Source organism: Tachysurus vachellii, chromosome 19, assembly GCF_030014155.1.
Source record: "Tachysurus vachellii isolate PV-2020 chromosome 19, HZAU_Pvac_v1, whole genome shotgun sequence".
NCBI classification, from domain to species: Eukaryota; Metazoa; Chordata; class Actinopteri; order Siluriformes; family Bagridae; genus Tachysurus; species Tachysurus vachellii.
In genome coordinates, this window is record NC_083478.1 from 13,886,503 (window position 1) to 13,906,097 (window position 19,595).

The 19,595-nt window shown below is 36.9% G+C and overlaps 1 protein-coding gene across 3 annotated transcripts; it reads right to left on the reverse strand.

Moving 5' to 3' along the window:
- Positions 1-375: 375 nt before the first annotated feature.
- On the reverse strand, positions 376-19,440 carry acss2 (acyl-CoA synthetase short chain family member 2). Of its 3 annotated transcripts, none has more exons than XM_060893709.1 (20): positions 19,341-19,440; positions 18,624-18,771; positions 18,294-18,489; positions 15,393-15,484; positions 15,210-15,313; positions 14,342-14,414; positions 13,095-13,170; positions 12,897-13,011; positions 12,317-12,361; positions 10,731-10,868; positions 9,140-9,310; positions 8,704-8,837; positions 6,813-6,945; positions 4,384-4,440; positions 4,158-4,238; positions 3,197-3,305; positions 2,773-2,841; positions 2,513-2,689; positions 1,782-1,856; positions 376-1,607 (listed from the first exon to the last, which is right to left on the reverse strand). In XM_060893709.1, the coding sequence occupies exons 2-20, from the start codon at positions 18,748-18,750 to the stop codon at positions 1,480-1,482; spliced, it is 2,100 nt and encodes a 699-aa protein (XP_060749692.1). In that variant the 5' UTR covers positions 18,751-18,771; positions 19,341-19,440; the 3' UTR covers positions 376-1,479. The 3 variants fall into 3 exon arrangements, with proteins under 3 accessions (XP_060749692.1, XP_060749690.1, XP_060749693.1); XM_060893707.1 differs by having other exon boundaries at positions 12,317-12,364; XM_060893710.1 differs by lacking the exon at positions 12,317-12,361.
- Positions 19,441-19,595: the final 155 nt, after the last annotated feature.

Below are 19,595 nucleotides of genomic sequence, written 5' to 3' on the forward strand. Positions count from 1 at the left end.
GAGCAGTGACATCTATGGCAGAAATCAACCCAACTCATCATAGGTTTCAAATACTGAAGAAAAACCCACAAACAAGAACAAGGCAGCTGATGTAAAAATAATGAATGAAGCTTCATCATTTGGAGATGTCTAGGAGTTCCAGACTTCAGACAGTATCTGGCTGCAAAGGATCTGCATCCAAGTAGTAAAAATACTGAATAATAATGTCTGGAATTAGTAAATGGTCAATTCAATAGTTTTGGAAAATATCTTGTAATAAAGCTAGAAGTCTACACTACAATGGTTAGAATTTGTTTGTAATAAAGTTTGAAGGTGAGAGTAGGTACCTTATTTACAAATGTATACACAACTAAATGCAAGAACAGAAAGACAAAATGGGAAATGGACATTTTATTTTACTCACACCAGTGTATATTTCAGCCATAATTTAATTCAATCTTAAAATGTGTTGATTAAAAAATATTGCTTAAAACAGAAAAGGGAAATAGACAATTACAAGACAAAAGTACATTAATCAGTTTTTTTCTGGTAAGAAAACATAAATCAATCATTTACGTAGGACTCTTTGTAACAATATTACTACAAATAGTCACAATAACCGATCCCAATCTAAATAAAGATATGAAATACAGAACAACTATGGCTTGATGAACATTCAAATGAAAGCTCATTTTTGAAAACATAATTATGTCAGGAAATATCCTGGAAATGCCTCAAGTTCAGGGTATCTGACAGTTTATAAGCTCAGTGTCAAGACTTGGCATGTATTTAACATGATGGTAAATTTACAAATTAGCATCTTATCCAAGTTGCTCCATTGAATCACAGCACCTTCCTCAAGAAAGAAAATATTAGTTTAGTGGTAGTTAAAATTTATTTACTGCATTACTATCACAGCTGTTTTATACGAGATATTTTTGTCCTTTTCTCAGTTCAGTTTAATGAAAACCATGTCCTTCCTCTTTTAAAGACACAATTACAAGCTTATGGTAGACATTAGATAGATTTTTACAGTTTCCATGAGATATATAAGTGATTTTAGTACCCGATGATCAAAACCAAAATGATCAAATGTAGATACAAAGTGTGTACAGACAGTTTGCTTAAAAAAAAAAAAAAAGAGAGAGACTGACACTTTGCACATGAAAACAATTTCTTATATAAAACCTACTGATGATTGAGTAAATTCAATAAATAGTACTCAATTCCTGTATGTGCTTAAAATATCAGAAAAATACAATCAGAGATGTACTTAATGGGGGAAAAAAAATATGTACCGAGGGGAAAAGGTTGGAATTAAATAATCCTGAAGAAACATACAAACAGGTCCCGTAAAACACTGTTTTCAATTCTTAGAGATTTAATTCTTAGAAATTGTAGCAAGTCCCTTCTTCTGATGATCTTCAACCAAGATAGCTATACATTTCATTTTATCCATGTGCCCTGAAGTAAAGTGGTTTTAATAGTGTCTACTAATGTTCACACAGCTGTACAGCAGCGGTTCTCAAAAAGTTGATCAATAACGGAACTGTCTGCTAGCGTGGACACGTCTCCTAAATCCTGTTGGTTAGATGCTATCTTCCTTAGCACACGGCGCATTATTTTACCTGTGGACAATACAGAGAAGCTCAATCAACAGAACATTATCTATGTTTAACACACACACACACACACACACACACACACACACAGAGACAAACACAGAGACACATGCACAGAGAGACACACAGACACACCCACAGAGACACCCACACACGTAGTCTGAAGAGTTATTCTGGTACCTGATCTGGTTTTGGGAAGTCCAGGTGCATTCTGTATGTAATCAGGTGTAGCTATGGCACCAATCTTCTCTCTCACTGTAAAAAAGGGCATAGCATGTCATTCATTCATTCATTCATCTTCTACCGCTTATCCGAACTACCTCGGGTCACGGGGAGCCTGTGCCTATCTCAGGCGTCATCGGGTGCATAGCATGTCAATTTAAACAAATTTCAAAAAGCTGGATGCATCACTGTCTTTAAAATGACTTCAAAGGTTTAGACTAAGAAACAGATATCAGTACTTCACAAAATATAGCTGGTTTTATAATGGATGTGTATTGTATTCCCTGAACAAATGTTTTCTTCAGTTTGCCTTTTAATTTAAATTATCCAACAAAGCCGTGTTCTGGTCAAAGCTGAGGTACTTTTCAGAAATGCCATGCAAGATCATAGCTGCATCTGTTTTATTCTCTGTAATAAGGGCCTTTTAAAACTCACAGAAAAACTCAGATTTTTATCAAAGTTATTCTAAAGCACTTTTAAATTAAATTCAAATTTAACTGAATTTAATTGAACTCTTGTAAAAATGTTCGTGAGATTCTCGAGAGGAAGCTTCAGTAAATAATATTTTTATGATAATTTTGAAAGAACGATTTTGAGAACAGAGTTGTTATTACTAAAGTAAAAGCACTGTTCACTGCAGTCATTTTAGAATCTATGTAACGGGTCCACATAAACAAGCAAAAACAAACCTTGTTTTTTGAGTTCAGCCTCCAGGGCGGCAGTAAAGTTAATGCCGTCATTGAGTGTGACAAAGCAATACAGGCTTTCCCCTTTAACAGGGTGTGGTGTTCCTACAACAGCTGCCTCAGCAACTGCCTCATGCTCCACCAAAGCAGATTCCACCTCTGCAGTGCTCAATAAATGACCTGAAAAAAGTTTAATACAATTTTTATGCTATTATTATACAAAACAACAAAAAAGAAAAACAGCAAAGAAAATGTGATCTTACCGGAAACGTTAAGCATGTCATCAATTCTGCCAGTGATCCAGTAGTACCCATCCTTATCCCTGCGGCAACCTGAACGCATAAAATATGAACGTGAAAAGTGCACAATATAGTTGTGGAATATTTGAGGAGTTCAAGTGCGCATTTAATCATAACAAAATGAAAGTTCTTCATAAAACAAGAGTTTGCTATATTCGCAAATTCCTATAGACTTAATATTGGAAATAAAGGGAGAGCAAGTAATGCCCTAAAACACTCCAAGTAGTCCAGGCATTCTCAGAATGACATGTCACTTGCAATCACAAGATATTTTCACTAATATTCAATTCAGTGGAACTGTTCACATCCACACTGACCAAAACACCACCTAGTCAGTGCTAGTGACAATGTTCAATGTGTAATGCTAAGTGCTAATGTTCATTATTACCATCTCCAGTTACATAAAATCCAGGAAATTTCCTAAAGTAGGTAGTCTCAAATCTCTGGTGGTTCCTGTACACAGTCCTCATTATTCCAGGCCAGGGCTGCTTAAATACCTAAAGAGAACAACATATATTTTGCATAGATATATGTGCCCTATAACTACAATAATATGTACTTACATTGCTTACAATGCACTAAGACATGCTAATCAATTTAAAACACTTATAATAATACTTATTAACAACATTACAATAAAAAGAATTTACAGATATCAGCATTTTGCTTCATTGTTAAATAAAGAATACAGACATTAATACGATTGCTACTGCAATTTGTAATGAGGAGTCCTGGTTTGATTAAAAATCCTCCAACGAACAAGGTTACCTAAACAATAATTACACACATTGGAGGTCAACAAATGGATTGTATTAATTGCTATCATCTAGGGATGGGCATTTTACATAAAAACACTCCTTCAATTGCACTAAGGAAGCAATTAGATCTTGGATCAACCCAACTGTTGGAAGTAAATCATAAATCATGATGTGCATATTGGGTTGCAAGCAGCATTTTTGGTAGATGCTGTTAACCTATGCCACAGGACATAAACTGAATGTCTGGCCTGGAGAAATGCCAGGCACTTGAAACATTGAGACATTTAAATCTAAAATAAAAATCTGGATGTCCCAAGAAATGTTTTTAAAATGGTCCGTCCACCCCAAGGCTCCCCCCAAACCCCCAGCCAGCTGCACTGAAGATCCGTTTAGTTTTTCACCGTGATTTTGGGATTTTTGGTGCATATATTTGCGCATAAACAAATACAAATAATTCAAAATTTAATTAAAACAGCAGCTGAGAGATATTCAGATGTTAAATTGTACATGCTTCATATTTCATTATTTCTGAGAGATTTTAGTAGCAAACATGATAAAACATTATTAAAAATCTTCAGAGTGGCCTCCTACCAGGTAACCTTCACTTGGTCCCTCAAGTTCCTCTCCTGACTCATTCAGTATGGCAGGAACGACTCCAAAAAATGGAAATGTCTGTAGACACAATAAAACAAGTCTTGGCCAAAATCATAAACTAAATCCAACAGAAATAGGACATCTCTAGAATACCACATTCAAAGCCTCAGCGCCACTAGTTTTAGACAACTATGACAGAAGATCAGAAGCTAGAAACACTCACTGCAGATCCTGGTTTCAGAGGTGTTGCAGCTGGAAGAGGTGTTAATACGTGTCCTCCCTGAAAAGCACAAATACAGAGTAAGTTAATACTGAATTCAATCTAGTACCATGCTGTAAGTGGCAGTGTGCAGATGGTGTAGATCAAATAAAACTACTAGTACACAGAAAAAAATACTCAAGCAAAAGGTTCTTATACAAATGAGAAGGTGAGTAAGGGCAAAAAAGTATTAAAAAACAGATGAAATGAAAATGATTGAAGAAATGCTGTCTAGAGTCCAAAGTATACCTGAGGAGATGCTAAACAATAAATTGCAAACAATAACATTTCCACTTGTTGCATCCAGTAATCATATTGTCCAAGCATAGTAACGGATAAAAGCATCTCAGTTTAAATATATTCACTGAGACAAGCTCCACAACCAGTGTTATCTGGTAAATTACTTGAAATTTTCATCAAGGGCTTATTTTTAAATAATTGAGTAATTGAGTTATATATTATAATCAAGTTATATATTTAAAATTATTCTTAAATAACCCAGTCATTCTGTTACCCAAAATATAAAAATTAGCCGTTAAAAGGACCACACTTATAACCACGATAAACCGTTGTCTGTCGTGCCCCTTTTCCACCAAAAAGAACCGGGTGTTGGTTTAGAGCTAGTGCTGGTTCCAAGTTGGTTCCACTGGCGATCCTTCTAAGAAGCAGCTTGCCTTTCCATGGGCTAGAGAGCCATCACAGAGACAAGACTTATGTCACTGTATCTGTCTCATCTTTCCCAGCAAAGTTAACACAGCAGCGGCAAACACAAACATCAATATTGTTGATTTACTGTTAATGCTCATGGCTTTGCAGACCTACATTGGCATCCAAGCGTGGCGAATCCAACGTGTACATGCAGCTCAATGTAATTTGTATAAATGGAGGTTGCAATCAAGAATAACAGAAAGTAAATAACATTATTTTATTATTAACACAGGTAAAAAGGTAGCCTTATCATGTAGCTACCTACTATCATGTGTGAATATTAAAATATTTTTATTTTAATTAATCATATTGCGGTAAAGTAAAAGTGTTGTTACAACCTGGTCTAGGTCAGACCAAGATGAAAATAGGAAAGGAGAAAAAAAAACGTGGCACGACACAGTTTCCTTCTTGGATTCTTTTTTGTTTTTTAGGTGGTGACGGCTTCAGAAGTCGGCAAGGCCAAAATAATAAATAAAACTCCTTCTAACTCAACAAATACAACTCAGTTAACCTGATCCAAAGAAAATAAAAGAAAATACATGCCCTTCCCTCGCTCCCTATCTAGCCAAAAACAAATATAAACAGAATAACCAAAACTGGGACTGACTTCCTACAAACCACCAAACAGGGTGTATTTACAATATCTACATAGAACCGTATTTACAAAATCTACATGGAAACACATACAACAGGGCACACATACAACAAGGCAGAAAACACAAAATGACTAATTCCACACAAGCTCTACAACACACGGTGCTTCGCACAACGAGGTAACACGGCACGCAAGCCACAGTACACAACCATTCAAAACCGGCTTTTTCCCCTCTCTGGAACTCTCTGACGTGGTTTAAATGTCCGCCTGAAATTCCCATCCAGCCAATAGCACGGCGAAGAGGCAGGGCATATCGTGTAATATGAATATCGTCCAATGAAGTTACAGGCGGAAACGTGACGTAATTGGAAGGGCTGAAACAAGAAACAGACACCAAAAGACACCCAGCCACCAGTGACAGTCACAAAAAAGTAAGCAAAATTCAAAGCATACTCAAGGCATAACAAATAAGGTGTATGTAATTTGTATAAACGGAGGTTGCAATCGAGAATAACGGAAAGTACATAACATTATTTTATCATTAACACAGGTAAAATGGTAGCCTTATCATGTGGCGAACTACTATCGTGTGCTGATAATTGATCATATTGCGGTAAAGTACAAGTGTATTAAACACTGATATACTTAAGGTACATAATTAAAGCACTAACAGTAGCCCTGCCCCCAGCCCCTGACACAAGCGGTTCTTAAGTCTAGACCAGAAACGTTTTGGTGCTACTTAAGAACCACTTTTCCTGGTTCAGAGCCGGTGCTTTGGCGGTCAAAAAAGAAAGAACTGATTTTAGATTAGGCTCTGGCTCCGAACCAGCACTCAAACTGCATAGGTGGAAAAGGGGCATAGGTGAATAAAAGAATGCAGTAAACGGAGCACCACTCAATGAGAGTAAAAACCTCCAGCTGTGTCTCAGTGTCTTAAGGGATCCCAGGCCCAGTGTAAACCTCTGACAAAAGCAAAAAAAAAAATTAAGATCATGCTAGATTTATTTTAATTCTTGAGTTGCTTAATGGTACAGGATGAGTATAACCATACTTAATTTCAGTCCGAGACACTAAAAAAGTAGCCACCTACTGTCTCAGTCTGCCAGAAGGTGTCCACTATAGGGCATCGCTTCTCCCCAACTACATTGTAGTACCATTGCCAGGCCTCAGGGTTAATAGGTTCCCCCACTGTACCCAAGATCTTCAGAGAGCTCCGCTTATACCTGAGAACACACAAACACACACATTATACCTCAGTCACCAAAAAGAAATCTTTTTTTATTCAAATTACTATCTGACTACACACATTCATACACACATACACATACACACATGCATGCATAAATACATACATACATACATACATATACATTCGCACATCGATCAGCCATTAAATTACATAATGATTTAAGTTATTTTGATACAATACATTTAAATAAGAAAATGCACATACCTGCAGGCACAAAAACACATTTAAGGCAAAATGTATAAACACTATTTAAAATTAATACATGCCCCCATGTCCCCAAAATACAGCTAACATTACCCTGGTCATAACACCTGTGTGTGTGTGAGTGTGTGTGTGAGTGTGTGTGTGTGAGAGAGAAAGAGAGAGAGAGAGAGAGAAATAAAATACATTTCTTCTACTCAGACTTCTGAGTAATATCTTTAAAAAAATGACACAAAATGAAAATTGCTTGTATCCGAAACTGTAAGATATAGATTGGAATTTCACATTTAATTTACCTTATTTATCCATAAAATTAAATTGACTGATTCTTGAGATAGTGAAGTGAAAATAAATACAACGTATATAGTGTTATGATGCGAATCCAAACAACCTACAGTAATCAGATTAGAGAACATGTGCACAGATTGTATGGGGATTGTTGTAAAGTCTGGCAATTTTCTGTTACTCCAGTCATAAATCCATTCGATTTGCAATATTGGTTTTATGATTCGATACAATTCGCAGAATTGCATTCAAAAACAAAATCTGAATGAAGAAAAGTGATGATAGTTTGTTTTTTTCTTGAGTTATAAACAATACAAAGCAATTTGTATTTTTTTCTGTATCTGAATAAAAAAAGAAAAATAATTTTTAAAAAATGCTACAAAGAGAGATTAAATATTTTAAACAAAATGCCTCAGATAGTGAACTACAGGTTCACTATCTGAGGCATCATTTAAACTCTTCAGCAAAAATGCCAGATTCTATGAACTCTTTCTTGGGCAGTTCCAAACAATGTGATAATTAGATGTTCAGTTAACAGACTGCGATACACATCTTGAAATTTTTACAACCCAATGCATCAATCATTACACCCCACCACGGTTTCCTGCCCTGTTAGAATGCCATTTACATGTCATGGTCATTTATACATGCTGTGACTGTGTGGATAAACTAGAGGTCTTCTCGGGTCTAATGAAATGTACCCGACCCGAAGTGACCCGAATCACTTTTTACCCGAACCCGACGTTCATTTATTTATTTATTTTTTAAGAAAGACCCGACCCGAGACAAATCCGAAAAAATTAGACCCCAGTCCGAACTGACAGCAATTTTTTTTTAACCCGACTGTACCCGAATGTTGCACACACTGATGCAGCCCTGCACGCACCAGTCCGACAGAAAAGTAACCGCTACACCGTGGATTGCAAGCGGTCTTGGCAAACAGAGGAGAGGTTGGAAAAGGACTCGAGTCGATGTACACACGCGAGATACAGTAGTTCAGGTCTTCTCGGGTCCATTCGGTAAAAACACATTCATTTTAAATTACCTGAGACCCGATGCCGCCATTATTATACCCGACCCGTGTCCGAGGCACACGTGAAACTTTTAGACCTAAACCCGCTCAGGTCTCGGGTCGGACCTCGGGTTTTCAGATCTAAGTGCCTTGACTGAGAAAACATAATATTCTTAGTATTATGACAGTATCCGAAGAGTAAAAACAACAAAGCAGTTGTAAAAAAGGACTTACTTGTGGACTGGCTCGCTGCCGTACTTCATGAGGAGTCTAATGGCTGTGGGTGCTGTGTAAAACTTGGAGACCTTGTATTTATCCACAATCTCCCACATTCTGCTAACATCAGGATAGGTGGGCAGGCCTTCAAACTGTCAGCACGGATAGCAAAAAATCAGATATTATTATTATTATTATTATTGTTATTATTATAAGAGATATTAGATAATATTAATATTATTAATTAATATTTTGAAAACTATTAATGCAATGTAAGGAAGAATACAGGTATACAAGTCAGTTATACCTTTCTGCTACCTTTCTGTATAGCAGTTAGATTCTGACTAAAGGTGCTTTTAAAAATTTGATAAATAAAATGACCAAGTATTAGGAACCTACTGCACCAGATATTCTGAATTTGTTGAAATCTACAGTGTATAGGTTGTTCACTCACCAGAACACTTGTGGCCCCATTAGCCAGTGGACCGTAGGTGATGTAGGAGTGACCTGTAATCCAGCCTATATCTGCTGTACACCAGTAAATGTCTTCAGGGTGGTAGTCAAACACCATCTTAAATGTTACAGCAGTATAAAGCATGTAACCACTGACAGTGTGCAAAACACCCTGAAAAAAAAAAAGAACACTGATCAGGACTTAAAAAACAGAACAACTGTTGAACCTACTTCAACCTGATGAAGTAATTTCCCCACATTGCAAACTGGACAGTGACAAAAGGGAGGCATGTCCACTCTTTCTACTTCTTTTTCTGTTTTGCTCTAGAATCTTTTGTGGTATCAGTACATGAAATATGTATATCACTGTAATCATGTTTAGATAGTTGGTACATGTGCTATTTGTCAAAGCAACATTCAAATGGACCCAAGCATTCCTAGAAGAACATTACCAGGAGCATCACACTGAATCATCAGACTGCCTCATTGCCTTCTACTCATATTCCCTTTTCCACCAAAAATAACCGGGTGCTGGTTCAGATCTAGTGCTGGTGCTGGTTCAAAGTTGGTTCCACTGGTGAACCTTCTAAGAACCGGTTTGCCTTTCCATGGGCTAGAGAGCCGTCACAGAGCCGAGTCTGAGGTCACTCACTGTATACGCGTCACGTTTCCCAGGAACTTTAGCGCAGCAGCGGCAAACACAAACACAAAAACAATGGCGGATGTTGCTTTATTGTTAATGCTCATGGCTTTGTGGACCTATATTGGCATCCAACATGGCAAATCCAACTTGTAAGTGCAGCTCCATGTAATCGAGATTGTAATCGAGAACATAACATTATTTTATCATAACACAGAAAAAAAAGTTAGCCTTACCATGTAGCTACCTACTATCATGTGTGCTGATAATTGATCATATTGCAGTAAAGTAAAAGTGTATTAAACACTAGTAAACCTAAGGTACATTATCAAATTCGCTAACAGTAGCCCCGCCCACAGCCCCTGACATAAGCGGTTCTTAAGTCTAGACCAACAATATTTTGGTGCTACTTAAGAACCACTTTTCCTGGTTCAGAGCCGGAGCTTTGGGTGTCGAAAAAGAAAGAACTGATTTTAGATTAGGCTCTGGCTCCGAACCAGCACTCAAACTGCCTCGGTAGAAAAGGGGCAACTGTGACACGTGGTGCCATTTCTTCCCCCAAGTAAGCAATGCGCGCGCACACACACACACACTCACAAACACTTTCCGTGCTTTTGGCAGTGGACAAGGGTCAACATGGGCACTCTGACACCTAAACTTCATTTACAGGTAGTCTGATGACAAATGAAGTGAACAGATTTAGCGACCGGGCACCATTTCCTAAAATGCTTAATGCTTCGTTTAAATTCAGATTTATTTGTTGTTTATCACTCTTAACAATAGATGTCACATTTCAGCTTTATAGAAATACTTATGTATATTTTTAGACATACGTTTTTAGAAATATATATAGACCAAAGAGCAAGCCAGAAGCCACAGTGGCAAGGAAAACCTCCATGAGGAAAAACTTATCGTAGACTTTAGGACAGCAATAAGTTTAGTGACACAGTACCTTTGGTTTGCCAGTGGAACCACTAGTGTACAGGATGAAGAGAGGGTCCTCAGATTCACACCACACTGGCTCACACTCATCTGATGCGCCATCCATCAGATTGTGCCAGCATACATCCACCTCTGGATTCCAGGGAGTCTGTGCCAACCAGGAACCATGAAACAGAAGAGCAGATCTAGATTTATTTTTTTATTGCCTTGAAATTTTAGGAATATGGTTTAAAAAGATTCAACCCAAAACATTTGAGGTGCAATTCTCATACAGGGGTTCCCACATATCTCTAATCAACTACATGCAATCTGGAATACAGGAGTAAAATTTCAAACAAGAGAAAAGTCCAAATAAAAATAGTGTTGTACTCTCTTAGAGCTACTAATCTTAATAGCACTATAAGAACTTGAGCAGAAGCAAGTTGGTTGGATCAATTCCAGCATGCATGGTAGTAGCTGAGAGCAGAACACACAGAACCAGGTAACTACATTTCAAGAGTGTTGAAATGAAAATAAATAGCGAGCTAGCTTTAAAAAGAGAGAACAGTCAATTCCATGAGAAAGTAGGCAAGGAAAAGAGTAGCAAGATTTTGACATTCACAAACCCATGGGATGTGAATGATTCTGTGCTGAATACTGTGGTTCCAGACACATTTACCCTCAGTCTTAAACAGGTTTAACCCAAGTATTGTTTAACTATGATACCAAAAAAAGAAAAATGATTTTGAAACACTAGTCACATCCTCATTAGTGTTAGCCTGGGCCTCATAGTTGGTCGCTTTTTTGGCCAGCTGTTGCATCTCATTTCTCTCGTTAAATCACATTTAGTTTTGTTACGCCTGACAGATGCACTTTTATTAAGTAAGAAAAATGGTCAAAGTGAAATGTTAAGACATGATCAGTTATGAACAGTGGGGGGAAAATCTCACAATATCAGTACAGACATTTTGCATCTTATAGACATAGTCCACGATAAATCATATACAGTATGTTTCCCCTAAAATAACAACTCTTATTGTTTTCCACTTTAATATATTGCAATTTCACATAAACAACTTTGACATGATTTATCTTGGTTTCATACTTTTTACATCTGCTGTAGAGGTGGATGACTAACAAATGACTAACAACATTTTGTTAAAATATATATTCTAAGGTCACATGTTTGGGATCCACAGTATTGACATTCTAGTAAGAACCCAAAACAAATGAAGTGGGACAAATAATATGTGGGACACAGGTTATCTGGGTTTCCCCCCCAGATATAATGTTAAGTTATTATCACGTTTCAGAATCGGTACCACCAAAAAATAAGCAATTAATTTGAAACTCGTGCAAACCAAGTTCGTCAACAGAAACGGCATTTTTTACAGCTTTCTTTTTAAAGCAGCGGAGGTGTACCAAGTCTGAAAAGTGTATGAATGTGCGTGAACAGATGCACACAGACACACAATGTTAGCGTTTGAACACTGATGCAAGCATCAGGAACGGTTCAAGAACTGTTAGCGTTATGGTCTCCCAGGAATCGGGTCAACCAAGTGTTAAAGAAAGTGTGGGGAGATAAGGAGAGTTAAACAGAGGGAGGACATGAAATACCTTGGGGATTTGACGAACCTTCCTTACTTTTTCTTTCTGATTCTTCTGCTAAAAGGGTGGGCAGGAAGTGAAAGTGAAAGGATTTGGATAAATATGGCAACACTTCAATGTAAGTGAAGACATTTAGCTCCACACTGAATGAAAACACAGCGACATCTGATATTACCAAAGAATTAGAAGCAGTAAAAGAATGAAATAATTAAAGAGATGATGCTGTCTGTACCAACAGCAATAACAGTCAATATTTCATTTATATTCAAATTTTAATTCATGAAAAAATGTGCAGGTAAACCTATAGTGCCTTTAAAATTTAGGATGCGTGTTTAAAAAAACAAACAAAAAAAACAACAACGGAACTTTAAGTACATTTGTTGCTGCAACTTGGGATGAACTGAACTCAGCTTGGCTTATATAATAAACCCAAAAAGTACTCTTGGGTGTTGCCATATTTCTGTTATGAACAAAAAAAATATATAAAATAAAATAAAATAAAATAAAATAAATAAGTCAACATTAATGAATAGAACTGCAGCTTTTCAACTGCAACCCAAAGTGATTAATAAGCAAAATCTATAGTCACCTGCAGGTCAGGGCATGAGCGTTTTGCTGGGGGTGACATGGAGCTTGGTGTAGGGATCTCTCGTTCATCCTTTGATAAGTGCTTTAAGACAATGCACCGCTCTACAGGAAAAGCCCTAAAACACAGAGTGCATTCAACAAACAACTTTCAGACAGTAAGCTAAAGATCTAACCCTTATAAATTTGGTGTATAGCTTACTTGTCTCGACATTTCTGTAGCGCTTCATCTGCAATAACCTTAAGATTTATGAGCTTATCACCTCTGTAAAAGCCATCTAAGAAAGAAACACAGAAAGTAAACAAAATTAGATGACAACCTTAAATTTAAAGTGGGCACTTGTACTTACTAGGAATAAATAATTGCAATCTAATATTTAGTCCTTGGAAAGTAGTGATTTGTGTGTTCTATATAATGCTGTACGTACACACACCAAAGATATAAAGTTTATTAGATATACATAAGTAATGTCATATTCTAATAAAGGTTATCATTACCATTCCATTGTCATTATCACTATTATTATTTTGTCTTTAAATAATTATGTAATTCAAGAACAAGAACAATAATGAAAGGTATAAATGATCTAAATTTACTTGGTTATGTACACATAAGACACCAAATTACAATTCATTCAATATTCCAGACACATTTGGTCATGTAATGGTCACACACATGCACACACAGTCCACTTTATTAGGAACACCTGTACATTTGTGCAGATATCCAATCAAGTCTTGTGGCAGAAGCACAATGCATTAAAACATGTGGATATAGGTCAAGAGCTACAGTTAATATTCACATCATAGAAGAAAAAAATGGACAAAAAACCTCTAAAACTTTTGCGCACTGGTATCTGTGCCACCAGCAGCAGTTTCTACTCTGAGGCAGTCAGATTACTCAACATCGTTGGCTCCCAGTGTTCATCTGTTCTAGTCACCTAACTCAAATACGACCGCAAACTGCAATTTACCAAGCTGCATAAGACATGTTTAATTAAGGAACTATTTTTTTGCTGCCAATATTGTAGCTATACTTCTTGCTACTACAGTTTAGAGTTTACAGGCCAAGTTCTGTGTGCTTATTGTCCTGTATTATTGTATTGTGTCTACAAGCTGTATAAAGAAATGACAATAAAAACCCACTTGACACTTTATTTGAATAAGTGGACTAACCTGACTTTTAAACTCCATTCAAACTCAAAAGTAATCCTTATTAACAGTGGTGCTTAGAGTGAGTCCAAAAACTACATAGATTCTGACTTCTTGTCTTCCACAGACTGAGGCAAATAATACCCAACACAGCTTTAGATAATTAATTCCATTTCATTTTCAATACGTAACTTTTACATTGTCCATTACTGGTTAAAGGGCCTTGCTGCAATTGTGTTGGTAAATTTAACTTATTAATGATAACTAAAATAAAGTTCAACATTACATAATTCTTACCAGATGTAATCAGCAGACAACACTGAGAATCCATAATTCTTTCACAGAGTGATTCAGCTGAAAAGCCTGCAAACTGGAGCATGACACACATTTTTAAAAAAGTAATACACATACTATTTATAATGTTACTAGATATATGTGCATACCCCAAGGTCTCCCAAAACATGGGTTATGATTTCTAACCCATCATAACTTTATTCAACACCACAGGCCCTGTGAAACTTTGTATCTGTGATCAATGTAATGTTTCAAATCAAGGATATCTTTCAGAAATCAAGAACATCTATCCACAGAATATTTTATTACATTTATTTTATTGTCATAAGATTTTTAAGTCCTACTTAAGTTTTTACATTACAGAAAGCCCACTGGACATTCACTTGGACATTATAAAGCTGGGTCGCAGTGCTTCAGCAAGTCAAAATGGGGTCCTTAATGCAGCACTTCATTATACTGCCTGTAGTAGTTTATTCTAAAAGGATTTCCTTTTAATTAGGAGACTATGCACAATGCACAACTGGGTACTTTATTAGGAGCTACATTGAACAATCCACTTATAAGCAGAGATGTTGTTTTAATAAGGGATCAGTTTTTGTGATGTCTTGTGTGGTTTTTGAGGTCCTTTTTGACCTGTCCTTTAATGAGCTACATTAAAGAAAAATTTAGCCATCTGCCCCTTAGACGCATTATCTGTTCAATTCAAATAACATATTTGTATTTGGTGACGCCCATATTCTCCGCATGTTTTAATAAATCTGGAGACATCTGGAATTATTGTGATAAAAACTTTTGTATGGCAATAGTAAATGCTAACACCACAGTAAAAGCAATAATCTGAGGAGAAAAACAAATTACAGGATAAACATACCACAATGGAATGCACAGCTCCAATACGTGCGCAAGCCAACATGGCCACCACCAGTTCAACAACCATCGGCATGTAGATGGAGACACGATCCCCCTTCTTCACTCCTTTGGGACAGAGTACATCATTTGAATTTCCAAATTTCTACCATCTTCTAAAAAGTCAGCTGGTTCTCACTTAACATACCTTGGGACTTTAGAACATTGGCAAACTTGCACACTTGCTGTAGTAGTTCTTTGTAAGTCACCACCTTCTCCACTCCTGGCTCATTCCCCTCCCTAAATCCATAAACAAAAACACAGATTTATAAATAATAATACATGGTTTATAATCCTTTCTACTTGATTATAAATGTAGATAACTGCAAATTCATTGCCTACCCTAGTTTACATCCATTTATGTATATTATCTGTACTAACACTGAATATTATCTTGGTTACGGTTCCACATACAATGTATATAATGCACACATTTTTAAACATGCTGTATATACAGTATATACAGCTCGCACATTCACGTATTCTTATGCACACACCACCTTCCATACCTTTATTTATTTGTTGTACACATATTAACATATTTATCTGAACTTGTTCCTTTGCAAATTTTCTATTTGCACTTCTGCAAAGATGCTAAACGACATTTCGTTGCTATGTACTTGTACTATGCAATGAAGTAGAATAAAATCCTATCTATCTATCTGTCTAAAAAGTAAAAGGTTTACTAATATTGTGACATAACCGACCCTTCTTCCTACAATATGCTGCAAGATGTTCTAATGTAATGTCACAATATAAGGTGTTACCCACATGAGGATGGCTTCCCTTTTGAGTCTGGTTCCTCTCGAGGTTTCTTCCTCACATCATCTCAGGGAGTTTTTTTAGCCACTGTTGCTTCAGGCTTGCTCATTAAGAATACATTTTAATTTAATCATTTGCCAGCAACAATTGTCCATTGTTAAAAGCTCTAGACAAATAAACTTGAATTGAACGTATATATTCTACCAATATTTAAAAGCTCATAATGTAAAATACCTAGTGGAACATAAATAGGAAAAAAATCATGTGGATGCAAAAACATCAAACATTAGCTGTTTGTTTGCATTTTCTTTTAGGAACTTGGCAAGAACAGATGGGTACATACAGAAGAACAGGTTTTTTTTTCAGTTTCTACCCACATGTCTACATATCACCAAATAAAACTATTCTTCTTAAAAAACAGACTAGAGTCTGCTCTTGCATGCCACTATGGCAACAGGTTTTATGGTGTTATTATTATTATTATTATTATTATTATTATTATTACTACAATTATTAATAGTAGTATAAGCATTATCAATGAGCCTCATTTACTAACGTTGATGTGAAAGGATTTATTCGCAAATGGTTTATATAAACATTTACTCAAGAAATGTTGTTATTCCTGAACATACTGTAAATCCAGAAACTGTGTAAATGTACGCATAAGAACACAAACCAATACAAACATCAACATCTTTGACTTAAAATCATATAATTTTCGTTCCATATACCATTATTTATCTCTTCATATACCATACTTTTGCAATTTCAAACTGTCTTATTATTGTGTCTATTCCAATGACATATAGTTGCGGTAGATTTAACTTTACAGAGAACAATTCAAAATGTTTTTTATCCAAACTTGAATACGTTAAATACATTTACAGTATTAAACAGAATAGTGCTTTTATTTTCCACATATACATAACAGCACAGTGAAATTCGTTCTTTGCACATGCCAACTTTGGAAGTTAGGGTCAGAGTGCAGAGTCAGCCACAATGCAACAAACAGCAAAGAGAGTCAAGGGCCTTGCTCAAGGGGCCAACAGTGGCAGGTTGGCTAGGATCCTGATCCTCCAATCAACAACCCAGTGCCTTAACCTCTTGAGCCACAACAACAAAAAAGATTAGTAATTGTACCAAATTTTCAACAGTCCATTCCAGCTAAATCAGAAGACCACACTTAAAATGTATGTCAAATTTTTAAATTAATGTGCAAGTTACAGAATAAGTGAATAACACCATCACAATATACAATGCACCTCCAGACCAAACTAACCCAGCTCTCTGTTCCTAGCTCTATCAGTCAGTGGATCACCCGCTTTCTGACAGATAGGCAGCAGCTAGGGAGACAAGGGAAATTCATGTCAAACAGAAACACTGGCGCCCCTCAAGGTTATGTTCTCCCCATTTCTCCCGGTACACCAACGACAGCTCCTCTATGACCTATCTGTCAAGCTCCTGAAGTTTGCGGACGACACTACAGTCATCGGCCTCATCAAGGATGGAGACGAGTCTGGCTATAGACAGGAGCTTAAAGAGCTGGCTGTCTGGTGCAGTCACAACATCTTGGAGCTCGATACGCTCAAAACAGCCATTTTTCAAATCAGCCGTCATCGAGTCTGTTCTGTGCACATTAATAACTGTCTGGTTTGGCTCAGCTACAAAATCAGACATCAGAAGACTACAGAGAACGGTTCGGACTGCTGAAAGGATTATTGTTGTTCATCTGCCCTCCAACCATGAACTGTTTATATCCAGAGTGAGGAAAATGGCTCAGAAAATCACTCTGGATCCCTCACATCCAAGTCATCCGCTTTTTGAACGTTTACCATCTGACCGTTGCTACAGAGCCCAAAATACCAGCACAACCAGGCACAAGAACAGTCAAACTAGCTCGTGAACAGTTAAATGTTCCCCTATTACGCAATAACAATGTGCAATAATTTTATATTTATTTGTTACCACCTCCATCCTAATACATCCCTGCATCTCATTCTATTCTAATCAATATCACAACTGTACATACAATTTATTTATTTTTAAAAACTTTTGTCTATTTGTATTTACATATGTGTATTTCCTTAAATTCTCATCTTATTTTTATGGCCTGTGTGTCGTCCTGTCTCCGTGTTCTGGAGGCGTATGACACATAACTCATTCTGATTCTAATTCTGATGGGACAGAAGGGAGCAGTAAACATATTCTCAACAGACACAAGTCCTGATGGAGATCTGAGTGGTTGTACAATACATGGTTGAAGAAAAAAAAAATCACATAGACTTACCAGTAAAAAGCCACTTTGTCTCCCAGCTTCCTCTCATGGACATTGAGGTCCAGGACATTGTAGCAGATATTTGTGGTGGCTCCTTCCATGCACTTGATGTAAATTTCCCCATGAGTCACATCAAAGTTGTAGTCCATGAACTTGCCAGTGTGTTTGGTCTTCCAAAAAAAATCTTTGGCAACATCTCCCCAAAACTCTAAACATAAAGACAAGCCAGTTTTACAAAGCAAATGTAAGCTTAGGTTCAAAAGATGTCTCATGTGAGCAACATCCAGGAGACACCAGACATGTTATATTATATATAACACCACAAAAGAATCATATTAATACCCTCTGGTGAGTCGACTGATTTGTTGTAGAGATAAGTGTATTTCTCCAAGCTGCAGACATGAGCTTGTTTCTTCAGCTCCTCGGGGGCGTACAGCGTCTCTTCTGACGGAACTTTATAAGGTAACATTGTGGCTAATAGGAACCAAACCTGTTTTAGTAAAAACAACAACAACACTTCGTTCTGTTTACTGATCCTTCAGCACCAAATCACGTCAAACTGAAGTAGCTTAGCAGCTGCTGAACTGGACGTCCTTCAGTCCTGTTTAAAGGCGTCCTGTGACAGTTACTTCCGCGTACAAACAACACAAGCAAAGTGACCGAATCTACGGTTCGAATAGAACCTGTTAGCAACCATCAAGCTAACAGCTAGCTACATAACAGCCAGGATCCTGTAGCGAAATCGAGCTACTTTACTCAAAGAACCTTGACATGGGGTGACATTTTTCTGTTTAAATGACAAACTAGTAAAAATATACTCAGATCACAGGCTGTATGATGCACCGTATCGGTGTGTTTAGTTACTTTGTAGTAGGTTTTCTGTTAAAGTCAAACATTTTTATTGCACTTTGCTCTTGAAGGCCGTTTTGTATCATTTTCTAGCTCTTTGAAATAAACTTGGCAATTGCGTTTAGTCCTGGTTACTCACACTGAACCCCACCGCTCGAATAACGAGCTTATCGACATTTATAATGCAAAACAGCACGTAGTAAAACCTACTTTCACATCGGTCGCATGTCCAAAAAAATCCTTTCTTACGTCCTTTACACACAATGCAATACGCTCACTATACTAGCTTTACAACAGGAGAATAGTCAACCAATCAGCATTTAGGATTCTGAAAAGGAGGCGGGGACTTAAGACAAACTCTCAAATTGGAGGGTAAGTCGGGGTAAGCTTATAAATATTCATTAAGTAATACAAAGCCCCGAGAACTAATTGGCTGAGACGGAGCAGCGACGTAGTTGCAGTGAC